This window comes from Carcharhinus amblyrhynchos, chromosome 3 (assembly GCF_965287045.1).
Source record: "Carcharhinus amblyrhynchos chromosome 3, sCarAmb.v2.hapA, whole genome shotgun sequence".
Classification (NCBI taxonomy): domain Eukaryota; kingdom Metazoa; phylum Chordata; class Chondrichthyes; order Carcharhiniformes; family Carcharhinidae; genus Carcharhinus; species Carcharhinus amblyrhynchos.
This window is the reverse complement of record NC_137326.1, coordinates 110,407,907-110,426,097: the sequence shown is the minus strand read 5'-3', so window position 1 is coordinate 110,426,097 and position 18,191 is coordinate 110,407,907. Positions and strand designations below refer to the sequence as shown.

Below are 18,191 nucleotides of genomic sequence, written 5' to 3'. Positions count from 1 at the left end.
AGTTTACCCCTTGGGCACTGCCAGGGTGCACCTCTCTTATCCCTGACCTCCCGGGGGGGGGGGCCTCAATGGTCTCTCTTCACTCCAGTGCGTTTGGGCCACCTGTTTCCTGTTAGTGGGGAGCAGTTGTAAACCTCGCTGGAGTGAAGAGAGACTATTGAGGCCCCACCGGGAGGTTGAGTGTAGTGGGGTGTGGGGGGTGCTCCCTGGGTAGTGCCAGCCTTGCTCCCTAGAACTGCCCAAGGGGCAAACTGGCAATGCCAAGGGGGCGAGACGAGAGCGGGCAAGCCCATTAGAGACTTCAGTTTCGAGTTTGCTAAGGCCATGGAAATGCTCATTTACATATTATAATCAGTTCCATGCCGATTTCTGGAACGGAGCTGGTTATATCAGAAATCTTCGCTGTGGAGGCCATAGTGTTCAGCGGGAAGCCCGCGAAACAGCCTCTGCTGATGTCTCCCGACCACTGTGCTGCTAGAGCAATGCAGCGGACTGAGACAATTTCCCCATGGTATCAGGCTGACTGTTAGGAAGACTCGACACTGCCCAAACAGGACAATCCCTATCTGATTCCCACTCTCCAGTTCATATTACAATCTCTACCTGATTCAGAGCTGGAATTGTGTGGAACGTGGACTTGAATTTTGTAATTAAACAACCAATGGTGGAAGCTGAAATGTCATTCTTGGATATGCGTACGTTGTGAAATCCTTGAACCAATTGCATCTGATCTTTTAGCAAAGAAAGCAATCTTTTTTACTCCTTGTCATCTCTCTAACAGCTGTACAGAGAAAGTTACAGGCTGAGGTCCTACATGGCTCCCTTTTTCAGCCTGAATGGGGCTGTGACAAGACAGATTTACTCTAAACAGTTTATCACCACTTGTTGCCTGGGACTGCTTGATGCAATTTTTGAATGAACCTTAATTTAGGTGACCAACAGACTCCTCAGAACAAGCAGAGACCTATGACATCTTTAGAACATTGGTGCAATTCAGATTTTCTATCCAGTGAAACTGACAATCTTTAATCAGACCAATGTTGGCCCAACAAAAACATTCAAGGCAAATTACTCTGCTTTTACTTGCATTAGTCACTTCTTTCATGAAAATGGCTAGTCAGTCCATGGCAGGACCAAGTATAGTTCACTCCGCACATCAGTCCCAAAAGATGTGGAAGAGTTGATTTTTCAGCTTTCTCTCCTTTCCTATTGAAGGGACACCTTTTCTACTTACAGGGTCTCCTCCAATGCATCAGCTGAGGTCAATAAGTCCTGATGCAAACCCACTTCCTACCAATCCATGGCAAAATGTGCTGATTAATGTAATTGTTACATCAATACTCAACTTCACACTGCCTCTGCTTGTAAGTACATTCAGACATAGAATCATACAGTGCAGAAGAGGCCCTTTGGCCCATCGGGTCTGCACTGACACTCCCACTTAATCCCATTTACCAGCACTTGGCCCATTGCCTTGAAGGTTATGATGTGCCAGGTGCTCGTGCCAGCATATGAGAGCCATTATAAGTTTATATCAGAATATGTCTGTGAAGATGTACTCCCAGAGGCTTATAGTGAACAAACAAACTTTATTTACAAGGTTGCTTCATTAGCTGCACGCTTCAAGCTAGTTCACTCTACATTCTAACTATGTAAACTCCTCCCCTTAGAGAGATTCCATGATGTGGAGATGCCGGCGTTGGACTGGAGTGGGCACAGTAAGAAGTCTCACAACACCAGGTTAAAGTCCAACAGGTTTATTTGGAATCACGAGTTTTCAGAGCACTGCTCCTTCATCAGGTGAGTCACCTGGTCACTTGCCACTCACCTGATAAAGATGGAGCGCTCCAAAAGCTCCTGATTCCAAATAACCTGTTGGACTTGGACCTAGTGCTGTGAGAGATTCCTGCACCAGGGATTGATTAGTTATTCTGACCATGTAATGCCTACTCAGTGAGGTTAGTCTTAAAGTGATAATCTCCACAGTGTCTGAAAAGTTTAACTCTTAGGTTGCCAGCAGGTATTGGGAAATTCCCATGTTGGCTATTTGTAAAGTTCTTACAAAGCATGACACTGAAAATTGTCAGCCAATATTTACAATTTTCTAAAGAAAATGACAGAATCGGTGATTCAGAATTTGGATAAAGTTTCAAAGTTTTTAAAGTTAAAGCTTAATGTGTATTTATTAGTGTCACAAGTAGACTTACAGTAACACCGCAATGAAGTTATTGTGAAAATCATCTGGTCGCCACACTCCGGCACCTGTAGTATGGCCAATGCACCTAACTAGCATGTCATTTGGACATGGCAGGAAACCAGAGCACCCAGAGGAAACCTAGGCAGACACAGGGAGAAGATGTAGACTCTGTACAGCTAGTTACCCAAGGCCGGAATTGAACCTGGGCCCCCGGTGCTTTGAGGCATCAGTGCTAACCACTAACCTCAGATGAGTCATCTGAGTAAGGAGCAGCAGTCTGAAAGCTCATGATTCCAAATAAACCTGTTGGACTTTAACCTGGTGTTGTGAGACTTCTTAATGCGCTCACCCCAGTCCAACGCCGGCATTTCCACATCATAACGATGGACCATAATTCTATTTGAGTCAATCTCAGCATTGTGCCAGCGTCAAGGAGATGGTTGGGGTAATATTTATAATGGGTGATTGTTCACAGATCACAGACCCATTAAAATAGAGGGAGCTACATTTATGTTTCATAGTTACATGCATCAAACTGATGATATTGGCTCCAATTTTGTTGTGTGCATCAAAGGAATGGCATTTGCTGTTCACCTGTTGAATAGTTGCCCAGGAAATTTCTGTGGGTTTGTCAGTGGAAATTCTGACTTTTCACATTTCTGATTCAATGTGGCACCCTCTGCAAGGGAAACCTGGTATCTGTGAGCAAGGAAGCTCATCAACCAATCAGAATGAAAAATTCTTAACGAGACTGCAAACAAGAAGTTTAAAAAAACCAAGAAATATAAATTATATTTAAATCTAAATACACGTTGCCACATAAAGATTTGGACGCTGATATGGGATTAAGACAGAGCTATGAAAGAGAAAAGTAAGAGCTAAAAGAAATTTAAAACTGAAAAAATAACTTTCTGATGGAATAAGATTCTGTATTTGTAAAATTAACTTTAAGGTCAAAGAGATTGTTCAACAGTACTCATCACTTATCGTCTTATTAAAATTTCTGAATGAATTAGGTCCATCTTTTTAATTTGCCTTTAGTGTGACAGTAATGTCCAAAGATGTGCAGGTTAGGGAGATTGGCCATGCTAAATTCCCCCTTAGTGTCAGGGAGATAGGGCCTGGGTGGGATTGTTGTTGGTGCAGGCTTGATGGGCTGAATTACCTCGTTCTGCACTGTAGAATTCTGTGTTTATGTCTAATAATGATTAATTAGCCTAAATTCATGTCATTATTGTACAGATTCCATCTGTAAAGAGTGCAACAATGAAGAGCAAGTTGCACCACCCCCCAGAACACCTTCTGGATTTCTACATTTAACTGCACATGTGGGACCCTGCTGCTGTCAGATTTATCCTGGAATAACAGCGGGTAAGAATAATCTCACCTTCAGTACTACAGCAAATATTGGACCAAGATCAAATCAAATGAATGAGCATAACTCCATCTGTCTGCTTGGATGGATGCAAAAGATCTCGTGGCACTCTTTCAAAGAAGAGCGGGGGAGTTATAGTGCTATCCTGGCCAATATTTATCCCTCAATTAATATCTTAAATTGGAGAAAACATCTAGTGCTAGATGTGATTCTGTAATTGGGTAGCATTTGCTGAACAATTGAGAGTGTGCTAATAGCTACTGTGATGTTTGTGTACCTTCTTAAAATCTTGTAAACTGGCCTTTTGGTTTCATTGTGGCACCAGTTGTCTGTTAAACATCCTTCTATTACTGCTTCAACGGCTTAGATAGGGTCTTGTTTATTTTTACTCTGGGCCTCAGGTACTTTCTGGGATCTTTTATGACTTTGCATTGTGAGATGGAAGACTGATTGGCAAGTCAATAAAGTCAGGTGGTTCCTCCCCAGAAAAATCCAAGGATTCATTTTCGGCTTTAGTTGAGAAGCGGGTGGACAGCAGACAGAAAGACTCTTTCTCCCTGGTGCTGGAAATTCTGCTGGCTAGCTGGAAGTAAGGCTTTTTGGCCTTCCTGGAGTGGAAAATCAGCTGTTGGTGGTTCACTAGTAGTAACTAGAGTCTCTCTCTCCCTGGTGTTTTGGGAAGCTGTTCTAACTTCAAGCTTGTGTGTGTGTCTCAAGAGAACTGCAACATTCAACCAAAGAACTAAGTTTCAGCATCACGTAAGCATTCGTATATGCTGCCTTAAACTTGTGGCAAGGGTTTTGTTTATGGGATTTGTTTGGTTGGAATGGAGTTTAGCTGTTAAGGCTTATAGACCATCATTTTTTTTTTGTTTATAATTGATAAAAGTTACTGCTAATTTTCTATCTATGTTAAAAGTATACTTAAATAAACTTTGTTTGATAAAAGCTCCCTAGTGGGTCACTTGAATCATACCCGAAGTGAAGCATCTGATCCTCACCCTAGCCAAATTCAAAGTGCAAAACATGTGATCTAGGCAGACTTCATAAAACACTGGAGTTTCTGACTTAAATTATAACTGTATATTAACAGCTGAATTAAGATAATCAGTCGAGCTTGCAATGTAGCTCATTTTTGCTCGCAAAAAGTGACATACATTCACACACACAAACCTTTTTTCTGAAAACAATTGGAATATCTTCAAGCTTCGCACCCTTGTTGATTTTCCCTGGAGCATGGTGAACCTATAGTTCCCCAATACAAATTTGACTTGCCACTTAATCAGGGTCACTTTTTTTTAGTCATATAAATTGTTGTTTGAAATTTGGCATTCTTGCTTTTGTCCCAATGAGTGCAAGACAAAAAGCAAAAGCAACATGTCTCCCTTTCCAGCAATATCGATAATTCACAGAGAAGTAACATGCCTAATGCCATGTTACTTTAAATAATGGCTGCATTAGCATTAACACCTTTTATATTTTCCATGTTATGAAAAATGACACATACCTACTGCCTGAGGAGCAATGATCTGGACAAATCCTGCTGAGAAGGTTATAAGAACAACAGGGTAAGTGACCCAGGCCAAGTACTGTAGAAAGACATTGTGCTCCAGGCCACCGTACATCCATTTCTGAGCTGTGGAAACAAGCAATTATAATGAACGTTAAACCGAAGGCCAGGGAGTTCTCAGTGAATCTGTTCACATTACTCTTTTTAAAAATATACTGTGGTATACACTATTCATAATTTTGAACATTTCATTAAAAATTGCAAATTGCTGCGCTGCCATCCTGTTTGGCAATGCTGAAAGAAGTTATTCAGTATCATCTTTCAGGAAATATTTATACATACAGTCTTATTTTCATTGTATCAATTGATCAATTCTCAGCATAAGTTTAATCTCACATTTCTAACAGTCATGTCATTGGTTAATGGCTTTAAATGAATCTTAAACATTATGTTTAACGTGGGAAAGGAGGTCAGTGAGGGGCAATGGGGCGGGGTGGGTGGTGGTGTGGGTGAACGGATTCTTCAGCAAAAGAACCACACCATTTGAGGCTAAAAATCAGAAGAACTTTCATGTCACACAACTTTCAGAGGTTTCTTTTAGTGGTTTTAGTCCAAAAATTAGAATAATAGATCACACACTATTTATCTGTAATATTTACAAGGCTTAAGGTCATGGCTACTGCCACCTCCTTCGTTTTCAAATGACATAATATCACACAAATGTAGAAGACCAGAAAGTCTATCTGGCTAGTCTAAATCGGTACAGGATATACAACAACCAGAATACTGCAATTAATCCAGTGTCAATTTTTTGCAGATATTAAAACATAGAACACTACAGCACAAATAGGCTCTTTGGCCCACAAGTTGCTCCAATCATATCCCTACCTACCAGGCCTATCTATAACCCTCAATCCCATTAAATCCCATGGATTCATCCAGAAGTCTCTTAAAAGATCCCAACGAGTTTGTATTGATTCACCTCCATCTTCAATTTGCAGGGACTGCCAAGGGACATGCATTTCAAAAAGATGGAAATATATAGGAGATGGTGACTAGACTGGTAATACAGAGGCCCGGATTAATGCTCTGAGGACATGGACTCAAACCCACCGTTGCAGTGTATGGATTTTCACATCAATTAATAACTCTAAAATTGAAAGCTAATCTCAGTAATGGTGACCATCAGTCATCCATTGTGGTAAAAACCCACCTAGTTCACTAATGTCCTTTAGGGAAGGGAATTTGCCACCCTTACCTAGATTGGACTACATGTGACTCCAGACCCTCAGCAATGAGGTTAACTCTTAACTGCCCTCTGAAATGACCCAGCAAACCATCTGGTTCAAAGGCAATCAGGGATGGTCAACAAGTGTTGGCCTCACAAGCAATGACAAACATCCCATGAAAAAAGTAAACAAAAAAAATCCCTCCTGGTAATCCAGAGGCCCAGAATAATGCTCTGGGGACCCAGGTTCAAATCCCACTATGGCAGATGGTGGAGTTTGAATTCAATAAAAATCTGGAATTAAAAATCTAACGATGATCATGAAATCATGATTGATTGTAGTGAACCAGATTTTTTTAACAAATGTCCTTTAGAGAAGGAAATCTGTCATCCTTACCTGGTCTAGCCTACATGTGGTTTGAGACACACAGCAATGTGGTTTACTCTTAACTGCCCTTCTGAAATGGCCTAGCCAGCCATTCAGTTCCAGGACAATGGCAACAATTACTGGCCTCGCCAGCGATGCCCACATCCCATGAAAGAAAGCAAACAAAAAGTCCCTTCCATTCTCACAAAGTATAATCTTCGACATTTTGGGTGCAGTTCCTGGCATTTGGAAGCCCTTCATTCTTTTCAAGACCAATTTCATTCACTGTGGAAAGTTGCTGATACTTTTAATTTGAAAATATAAGCAGTTGCAGGAACATCAATATGATTTTACTGTGTCTGAATCTTTTTATTGGGACTGTAACCCCACAGATTGTGTTAATTTATGAATTGAAATATTTTAAAACACAATCTACGTGTGCAGTACTGGCTGATTTTCCCATCTATCACTACCCCACAACAGTGTCAGGCAAGAGGTGGGTGGGATTACCTGGATGAGGGTTTTGTTGATTTAACTTTTAAAGGAACACTATGAGCCATAATTAGGTACCAAAATAACAATGAGGCTAATGGTGTTCACCATTATTTATCTACATGAGATAAAAAGCACATTTATCCATCACTCATGCCACTGCTGTCATTCCTTCCCCTCCCTCCCAGAACAAGGACAGGGTCCACTTCGTACTTACTTTTCAGCCACCAGTTCCTGCATTCAAAGGATCACCATCCACCATTTCTGCCAACCCCAGTATGATGCCATCACCAAATACATCATCCCCTCAGTCCCGTTGTCAGTATTCTGCAGGAACCGTTGCCTCCGGTCCATCACACCCAACAACTCACCCACTCCCATGGCACCTTTAATCAGTAATCTCTAAACTGTCTGTGCTTTATATGCTCTGTCTGAGGCCAGAACTCTCCATTCACCTGACGAAGAGGGTAACCCCTCGAAAGCTTGTGAGAATATTATCAAATAAATAGGTTGGACTAAAACCTGGTGTTGTCAGACTTTTTACTGTGTTTACGCCAGTCCAACGCCGGCATACCCACATCATGACCTTCCCATGCCTCAACATTGCAATGCATAGAACGGCACGTAATTGCCGTAACTGTACGGTAAAGATGAACTAAACTCAACACACAAAATTATTTCTTTCAATTCCTTTTAACAAAGTAAAAAGTGTTAATTACTAAATCACTCTTTGGCACTGAAAATTAACTATTATAAGTATAGAATTTAATACCTTCAGGTTGTTGTGGCAAATACAAAAATGGAAAAAAAATGACTTTCCTTTTCTGAGTTGATGTTTTAATCCAATCTTTGGTTCTCGTTTTTTATTTCCCTTTCTGCACTTGGAGTCGACATTGAATTTGGCACTTTCAGTCCTTCTCCTGTCAGTTTCACAGTCACTCAGTCTGATTTTTTAGATAGATACACAGTTCTTTCTCCTGTTCACTCAGGATGCTCGGGTTTTGTTCACTGCACAGTTATCAGCTCACGGGTTCAACAACTTACCATTCAAAAGAATTTAAAAGCCTAAAAGTGCAAGGACAAGTCTAACTAACAGCAGATGTCAGTCGATGCCCTGCTGCAGCAAATTACACACCCATATTGTGAGTGGCTTCAGTAAAGACAATGGTGAGCTGAAATTATTGAAGAAAAGCTTGAAGTTTGAGTGCGGATAAATGGTTGCATCTAAAGTGGAATCTGTCCTTCCTCTTTTCAATGTTAATCAACATGCTGCTGTTGAGGGTGAAGAAATAAAACTGACAAAGGTTGTGACTTTAATATGATTACATAGTGAGGTTTAAGAATCAATAATTAATATGAGAATAATCGAAAAATAATGCCTTGTTACAGGAAACTAGTTTCCTCTGTGTTACAAAAGTTGGCACCTTAAAGTCAGCAGAATTTTGAACTGCAAGAACAGTACCTGTTGACTTTATTCAGCATAATGAGGTTTTGGAGTCAGACAGCATGAGTGAGCATACTAAGATAAGTTAGAAGTCTCTGAAATATGGCCAAGGTTAAATGTGATGAATACAAGATGTGCCTATTTTGGTAAAACAAAATGCATTGTTAGATTGAAATTTAAACAGTGTCTGTGTGCATGCGAAGCATGATATAAATGATATAAATATATGTAGCCTTCATGTAAAAATCAGTCTGCTTCAAAAACTGACATAGCTCTCTCCCCGCACATATGTTTGAATAAAGGAGGGTGATCCTAACCTATTGAGTCACTGTGGTTAGCTCGTAAGAAATCAGCAATAACATTAATTTCAAACATTTTGGGTGAGATTCTCTGGCCTCCCAACCACACGTTTCCTGCCAGTGGGAGGTGGCTGGTTTTTGTGCTATGATGTGGACATGCCGGCGTTGGACCGGGGTAAACACAGTAAGAAGTCAAAGGCAACAGGTTTATTTGGTAGCACAAGCCACTAGCTTTTGGAGCACTGCTTCTTCATCAAGTAAGTGGAAGTTATGTTCACAAACAGGGCATATAAAGGCACAAACTCAATTTACAAAATAATGGTTGGAATGTGAGTCTTTACAGCTAATCAAGTCTTAAAGGTACAGACAACGTGAGTGGAGAGACAGGGTCAAGCACAGGTTAAAGAGATATGTATTGTCTCCAGCCAGGATAGTTAGTGAGAGTTTGCAAGCTCAGGCAAGTCATGGGGGTTTTAAATAGTGTGACATGAACCCAAGATCCTGGTTGAGACCGTCCTCATGTGTGGGACTTGGCTATCAGTCTCTGCTCAGCGACTCTGTGTTGTCGTGTGTTGTGAAGACCACTCTGGAGAATGCTTACCCGAAGATCAGAGGCCAAATGCTCTGCAGGAAAGGATGTCCCAAGACATAGTACACTGGGGAGACAATGCAGATACTACGACAACGGATGAATGAACACTGCTCAACAGAGTGTTCTCTTCCTGTTGGGGAACACTTCAGTGGTCATTGGTATTCGGTTTGCAAAATTTCACCAACTGTCCTGGCTGTAGACAATACATATCTCTTTAACCTGTGCTTAATCCTCTCTCTACTCACACTGTCTGTACCTTTAAGACTTGATTACTTGTAAAGACTCGCATTTCAACCGTTGTTTTGTAAATTGAGTTTGTGTCTTTATATGCCCTGTTTTGAACAGAACTCCCACTTACCTGATGAAGGGGCAGCGCTCCGAAAGCTAGTGGCTTTTGCTACCAAATAAACCTATTGGACTTTAACTTGGCATTGTGAGACTTCTTACTGGTTGTTTGCTAGCAGTGGGATTCTCTGGTACCGCCACTGTCAATGGGAATTCCCATTGAGGTCAGCCCATACTGGCAGGATTGGAAAATCCCACCGGTGTGACCACAGCCAGAGAATTCCGGCCTTTGCATTTAAAACCTTAAAACAGATCGGTGATAATCACAACTTAAATATTGCACATGTCGAATACAGGAAATAAAAACATACAACAAATACTCTGCAGGTTAGGCAGCATCTGTGGAGAGAAACTGAGTTAATGGTTGGAATTCTCCACCACTTGTTGCAGTGGAGGTGGCTCACCACCAGTCACCCGTGGGATCTTCCCACCGAAGTGGGTGTTGATATACATTCCTCACCAGGGATTGACTTTTGTGGGGCCAGAAGATCATGCCAGTGGGGAGGGCTGAAGAACTCCATCCCACACTTCAGGTCAATGATGACCCTGCGTTGGAAGGACAAAATGATGACGATCACTGGTGTTTTGTTTTGCTGTTTTACGACATTGCTCTATCTGAGTTTTTAACAGAAGCGTTAAGCTAATCAAAATAAACATTTGTTATAATTGGTTTCAACAGTCTGCAGCTGATTTTTCCACAGTAAATAGAGTTATTTCTTCCTGTGAAATCTGCAAAGGTGATGCATGGATTGAAATGCTGTCAACTTGAAAACCTGATAGTTGCCATTCACAAGTTAGAGAGGCCAATTTACTGTAATGGATGAGTCACAGATAAATGCACCACAGCCAGTGAAGGTACTTTGTTCCTAACTTAAAATACCAGCTTTTAATTTTCATGACAAATGCCTCTCACCTCAAGATTCTTTCCAGCAGAGTGGAACCAGTGATTAAAGTAAAGTGGAGTGGTGTAGAGGGAATACAATTTCAAAGCTGGGTGGATAAAACACAATTTGACACTTAGCAAAGAGTGAGCAGGATGGTAGTAAACCTCGGCAGGACACACACACAGACTGGAGAAATGGAAGGCAGATGGCAGATGCAATTTAACACAGGTTAAGCTTGAATCAATGTATTTTGGAAGAAGCAACTTGGAGAGAGCCAGTATAATCAAAAGGGTACTGTTTTCAGATGTGCAAGAACAGAGGACATATCCATAAATCCCTCAAAGTGCCACAGTGAGTTGAGAAGTCGGCAAAGACAGCATATGGGATGCTTAGCTCTGAAAATAAAGGCTTTGAATGCAAAAATAAGTCATGGTTAGCCTTTATGAATCATGGATCATGCCTCAGTTGGAGTACTGTGTACAATCTGGAGCACTACCATGTAGAATTATGCCAAGGCTTTAAAAGGATACAGAGGAGGTTTACCCAGGTGATAGTGGAATGAAGGACCTCTATTATTTGCAGAAATTAAAGCTAAGATTGTTTTATTTTTATTCATTCATGGCACATAAGCATTATTGGATGGCCAGCATTTATTGCCCATCCCTCGTTGCCCTTGGAGGACAGTTGGGAGTCAACCACATTGCTGTGGCTCTGGAATCACATGTAGGCCAGATAAGAACAGGAGATTTCCTTCCCTAAAGGACATTAGTGAATCAGATGGGGTTTTTCCAACAATCAACAATGGTTTCATGGTCATCAGTAGATTCTTAATTCCACATATTTTTTATTGAAATCAAATTCCACCATTTGCCGTGGTAGGATTCGAAGCCAGGTCCCCAGAACATTAGTTAAGTTTCTGGATTAATAGTCTAGCGATAATACCATTAGGCACATAGCTCCCCCATTAAAGCAGGGAAATAGAGGTGTTCAAGCAAGATGATAGAGCAGGTAAGAAGAGCCCTCTGATTAGTTGCTCGATAATCACAGGTCACAGATTGAAAAGAATTGTTTCTCTCATGAGGGATTCCAGTCTTCACCTTCAAACACCAAGAATCACGAGCTTTTGGTGCACTGCTCCTTCATCAGCTGAGTGGTCTCACCTGATGAAAGAGCAGCGCTCCGAAAGCTCATGATTCTACATTAACCTGTTGGACGTTAACCTAGTGTTGAGAGACTTCTAACTGTGCCCAACCCAGTCCAATGCCAGCATTCAAATATCTTGCCTTGGATTTTTCTCTAAAAGGTTTCTCCAAATCAGACTCCCTCGCCAACAGTAAGGTTTCAATCTCCTCTCCTAAGACCCCATTCCCTTGATTCCTGAATTTCAACTCACAGGCATAAGTTCAGCCTTCTGGCCACACTAGGCAGAATATTGTTGCTCCAAAGGGATGCCTTCGCCCTAACAGCTCACAACACAGAATCACCAACTGATCATGACATTCCACTCCCAGTTACATGACCACATTTTCACACCATTTTTGTTTTGCACAGATCTACTGGGTCCATCCCTGGTGGAAGAGCGACCTCTGCTCACTCCAGGCCTGTGCACGTGTAACCTCCCGAGGCCTGTCAGTGCTTAGGAATCACCACACCCTACCTGACTTTAAGACAAGTTTGGATAATTAACAATGGTCATATTTTCTTAGCAGAAAAAAAGAGACAAAAAGGTTCAACTGGACTATGAAATAAGAACTCACAACTGCAATACTTAAATAATACAAGAAATGATCACTGGTTCACAGATGTGCTGTTTTTCAAAAGGAACACAGGGATTAGGAGCAGAAGTAGGCAAATTCAGCCCTTTGAGTCTGCTCCACCATTCAATCAGATCTTGGTTGATTTCTCCTCAGTCTTAAATCCACCTCCCCACCTGTTCCCCATATCCCTTTAACCTTTTTTTCCCCAGAAATATATCTATCTCCTTCTTAAAACCATTTAAAGATTCAGGCTCCAACGCACAATGGGGCACTGAGTTCCATACATTCACCACCCTCCGCGAGTAGTTCCTCCTAATCTGAAGTCTCTCCACCTCTACCTGTGATCTCTTGTTCTATATTGCCCCACAAGGGGAAACATTTGGTCTCTGTCTACCTCATCAATCCGTTTTAGTATTTTATATACCTCGATCAGTTCCCCTCTCATCCTTCTAAACTCCAGCGAGTTTCAGCCCAAACAGTTCAATCTCTCCTCATACATCAACCCTTCAACCCTGGAATCAATCTGGTGAACCTCATCCGAACTTCCTCCAATGCCACCACATCCTTCCTCAGATAAGGAGACCTGGGCACAATACTCCAGATGTAGCCTCACCAACATCCTCTACTTTTATACTCCAGTCCCTTTGCAATCAATGGGATACCAGAGGGATCCACCTTGAGCTGCTTTTTGTTTCTAATATCCCCTGTAAAGTTGTCCATGGTGGGTCAGATGAAATGCTGTTCTATAATAGGGAAATTATGGCTGGCCAAAATCCTCCTTCCATTACGCCACCAGATTATGTGTTGCCTTGGTTTCAAGGACCAAGGTGAATTTAAGCTGGAGCTCAGTGAGAATAAGAGAATTATTACTGGTTGCCACCTGAGGCAGCTTAAATCATTTTAATAAAAGTGTCAAAAAGCAAACATAATTAGGGAAAAAAACACAGGTTCTTGTCTCCTGGAGAAGGCGTGACTGGGGTTTGTAAAAATTAAATTTGTTTTTATTGGAGGAGCAGCAACGTTGAGGCGATATAATTGGACCGCTCAAGATTATTAAGTGAATTGACAACATTGTTTAAAGCACTCAAACACAAATTAAAAATTAGCAAGAAAGGAGGTCAAGTGAAACTTTTTTAAAGTCAAATGGTAATAAGAGTTGCATAGTAAATTACCAAGGAGGTCATTGAAGTGAATCGTATAGAGATTCAAATGGCAGTTGCATTTTTTTTGTGTGGAAAGATGAGAGCTTGAATGAAATGGTGAATACAGAGTACATGGGAAAGAAAGGAAGATAGCTTTGTATGAGCTTATATTTATAAGAATTCGTATCACAGAATAATTCGATCATACAAGAGGTCATTCAGCCCATTGCACCTGGGCCAGATCCTTGAAAGAGCTATTGGTCCCAGTCCCCAGCTCTTTGGTAAATGTGTGAGGTTATGGGGAAAGGGTGGGTGAACAGGGCTTGGATAAAATACTCAGAAGCTCAGTGCAGACTCAGCGGGCGGAATTGCCTCCTTCTACATTGTAGGGATTCTATAAATCTATCATTCCATTTGCCTTTTTGATTACATGCTGTACCTGCATACCGAATTTGTGATTCATGAACAACAACACCCAAATCGCTCTGCCCGGACACATTTTGAATCTGCTTTGCATTTAGATAATAATTTGCCTTTCTATTTTTTTTTGGCCAAAATGGATAACCTCACACTTATCCACATTAAACTCCATCTGCCAAATTTTGGCCCATTCTCCTAGCTTATTTATCTCCTCTTCACAGCCTGCTTTCCCACCTATTTTAGTATCATCTGCAAATTTTGCTGTTACATCCTGTCCCTGCTTGTAGATATTTATATAGATTGTAAACCGTGGCGGTCTGAGGACTGATCCCCTATAGCACCCTGCTAGTTGCATTTTGCCAGCCAGAAAGGGACCCATTTATCCCAACCCTCTGCTTTCTGTCAATCAGTCAATCCTTAGTCCAATCTAGTACTCTACCCCCCAATCCTCTACGATCAGGCTTTTATGTGGCAGCTTGTCAAATGCCTTCTGAAAATCGAGATATACCACAACCACAGGTTCCCCATTATTCACCTTGCTGGTCATGCCCTCAAAGAACTCAAGCAAGTTTGTCAAGCGTGACCTACCCTTCATAAAACCATGCTGACAATGGTGAATTGAGCTTTGTCTTTCCAAATGTTCAGTCGTCTCCTCAATGACTGATTCCAGCAACTTCCCCACCACAGAGGTCAAGCTAAACAGCCTGTAGTTTCCTAGTTTTTGCCTTTCTCCCTTTTTCAATAGGTGCATCACATTAGCATGTGACCTTCCCAGATGGGGTCTTTCCAGAATCTGAGGAATTTTGAAATATCACAACTAATGCATTCACTATTTCTGCTACCGCTTCCTTTATTATCCTAGGGTACAGGCCATTAGGTCTCGGAGACTTATCTGCCTTCTCATTAAATACCTTCTCCCTAGTGATGGTTATTCTACATTAAGTACAGTTTTTGGAAAATCTTCATTATTCTCTGCTGTGAAGACAGAAGCAACATATTGGATCAGTGCCTCCACCATCTCTGTGCACCCCATTATTACCTCAGCAATATCATCCTCTAAAGGGTCAACATTTCAAAGACTACATTGTATCAAAAATACTGCCCCTCCCAAAAGTCCATCTTTATTAAACTTGTAAATACAAATTTGGTTCATTAGCAAATAACCTTTCGACTTCAAGCCAGTACCCATCAATCCAGCTTATGTAAAACCGGAGAGACATGGGTAAAGGATCTAGCTTAATGTAAGCTTACTTGTGACATCAATCAATAAAAATTTTTAAAAGCTTAATCCCATGGAAAAATTGTTTTCACTCAAAGAACACTAACACAATCAGCTTCAAATAATTGATTTGAGAAAGCTAGAAAGGCTACATATCAACTAAGTTTTTTTGAAGAAAAAACTATTTGAATTTTTATAGCAATGATGGATGGGGATTTATTAGAGAGGAAGGTAGGGTTAGTTTCTCAATTCATGGGATGGTTTGTCAGGATCTAAAAATGATAATAAAGATGAACAGAAGCTTCAGTCACAACCTGCCCTTTCCACAAAATGCAACAGAATGAAGGACTCTAGAATATTCTTTTCCCCGGCTCATTGTTTCTTAACTTGTGGCTATCCTTGCACATTCCATAAACTGTCACGCTGCATTTCTTTTGCTCATACTAACTTAAGCTTTTGATTTAACTATTCAATTAGATACCTCCATACTTTCTTCAAACCTCAATGGATCTTCGTATATTCTTAGCATTCTTCACATGAACATTAGTCCCAGTAATCTGACTCTCCACTCCATTTAAACTGGGCTCCCAATTAAAACTTGCAGAAACACAAACATAAAATTAAATTCTCCAACTAATCATACCTTGAAAATTCTCCATATCTACACTTCATTGAGCTTTAATAAGGTATATTGTATTACTGCCACATTGTCCCCAAGGCTTGTGTTCAAGTGCCCACTTGTGTCAATCAAAACTTGGGGTGGGATTTTCCAGCCTTGCCTGCCATCAGGATAATCCAGTCCTGCTGAAAGTCAATGGACCATTGGCTGGCCACTGCATCCTCTACAGCGAGTTCCACCACAACAGGACTGGAAAATCGCGGCTTTTATTTTTCTGATTACATTTTGTTTCTCATCAATAGTTTGTTTAGATCATCAGATTAGGTTACCAGCAGGTCAGGGCATTGTGGTGAAATTAACTTGGTCGTGTCAGATTCAGTTTCAGCTTTATCTACACGTGTCCTATTATTTCATTCACGTAACAATTCTTCAAATCAAAATTTATCAAATGGCATTTCTGCAGATGAATGGCCTGTTTATGTTAAATAATAATTATTTTCTTAAGAATCCCTATGGTGCCAAAGGAGGCTACTTGGCCCCTTGAGTCTGCAGCAACTCTCCAACAGAGCAATCTTCCCACGCCTGATCCCTGTAACCCCATGTATTTACCTCACTAATCCCCCTAACCCACACATTCTGGGACACTAAGTAGCAATTTAGCATAGCCAAATCAATCTAAACTGCACATCTTTGGACTGTAGGAGGAAACCCATACAGACGTGGGGAGAACGTGTGAGCTCAACACAGACAGTCACCCAAGGCTGGAATTGAGCCTGCGTCCCTGGTGCTGTGAGGCAGGAATGCCAACTACTGTGCCAACCATGCCACCCTAACATCTACTATTCAAATTGTACCATAATTACTGAAATAATTCATAGAAAGCAGTCAGTATCAGCTTTGCCAGCTCTGGTCAGATGTAGTAAACCTATCAACATCCAAATCTAAAAAATAGGCACCCTAGCAATGTCTACCACTCATCATGCAGTCCTGGTGAGGAGAGTTTGTAATTATCAGGTAAAAGACTGAGTGAAAAGCAAAGAAGGCTTTGTAACACATGATTCCATGAGCAGTTGTCTGTTTTAGCATCTGCTCATGGGATATAGGCATTGCGGACTAGTCCAGCATTTATTGCTGTTGGTCTGGAGTCACACGTAGGCCAGACCAAGTAAGGATGACAGATTTCTTTCCCTAGAGGACATTAGTGAACCAGATGGGTTTTTTACGACCATCAACAATGGTTTTATGGTCGTCATTAGACTTTTAATTCCAGATTTTCATTGAGTTCAAATTGCACCATCTACCATGGTGGGATTCGAATCCCCAAGAGCCTGGGTTTCTGTATTACTAGCCCAGCAACAATTCCAATATAACAATGCCTCCCCTTTGGAGGTTCTGCTTTCTATCCAAGTTATAAAAATATCATATAGCTTGAAAAAACTGTGATATCAACATTACAAAAGACGTTTAAAAAATTGCTGCATGATTTGCCCTAAGCACAGAGAAGTTAATAAATTTAGATACACTATATATCTTAAATAGTGATATTCAAAGTTAAGATTTTTAAAAGTAAAGTTTATTTATTAGTCAAGTAAGGCTTATATTAACACTGCAATAAAGCCACTGTGAAACTCCCCTGGGCACTGCACTCCGGTGCCTGCCCGGGTCAATTCACTTAACCAACACGTCTTTCAGACTGGAGGAGGAAACCGGAGCACCCTTAGGAAAACCATACAAGCATGGTGAGAATGTGCAAACACACAGACAGTGACCCAAGCCAGGAATTGAACCCGGGTCCCTGGCGCTGCGAGGCAGCAGTGCTAACTACTGTGCTGCCATGTATACTTACTGGTTGAATTTTCAAAACAACTATTTAAATAAATGATGCCATATACAATGATAGATGTCTAATATTTAATGGTCTAATGGCATATATAATGATAGATGTCTAATGAGTAACGGTTTAGTGTCTAATGTCACATGTAATGGTGGATGTCCATTACCAATTGTCAAATGAGAAATGAAGATTTGTCAAACTGATGTATTCTGAAGATTAAAAGCAGCAACATACAGTAAAAAGAATCTTACATGAAAGTATTACAATCCCCCTGAACAAGACCAAGTACAAAACTGACCACCAAAAGTTTAACAATGCCTTGACAGTTAAACATTAATTGCTCCATTTGGTGCTTGGTGATGCGAAGGTTCAAGGGCAAGAGCTAGAAAAGAAGTGATAAATCATGTAGAAAAACACCCTGCTTTCTCCTGACTAAACAGGATCATATAAAGTGCAATTGATGCTCT

The 18,191-nt window shown here is 40.9% G+C and overlaps 1 protein-coding gene across 3 annotated transcripts in view; it reads right to left on the bottom strand.

Annotated features, from left to right (window-relative positions):
- Positions 1 to 18,191, bottom strand: part of LOC145341012 (chloride channel protein 2-like) — a 534,390-nt gene that overhangs the window by 271,976 nt on the left and 244,223 nt on the right. For all 3 annotated transcript variants that reach the window (XM_080185697.1, XM_080185698.1, XM_080185699.1), the window contains one exon: positions 5,080 to 5,208. In XM_080185697.1, the coding sequence (XP_080041823.1) occupies positions 5,080 to 5,208 (129 nt within the window). The remainder of the gene's footprint in view (positions 1 to 5,079; positions 5,209 to 18,191) is intronic.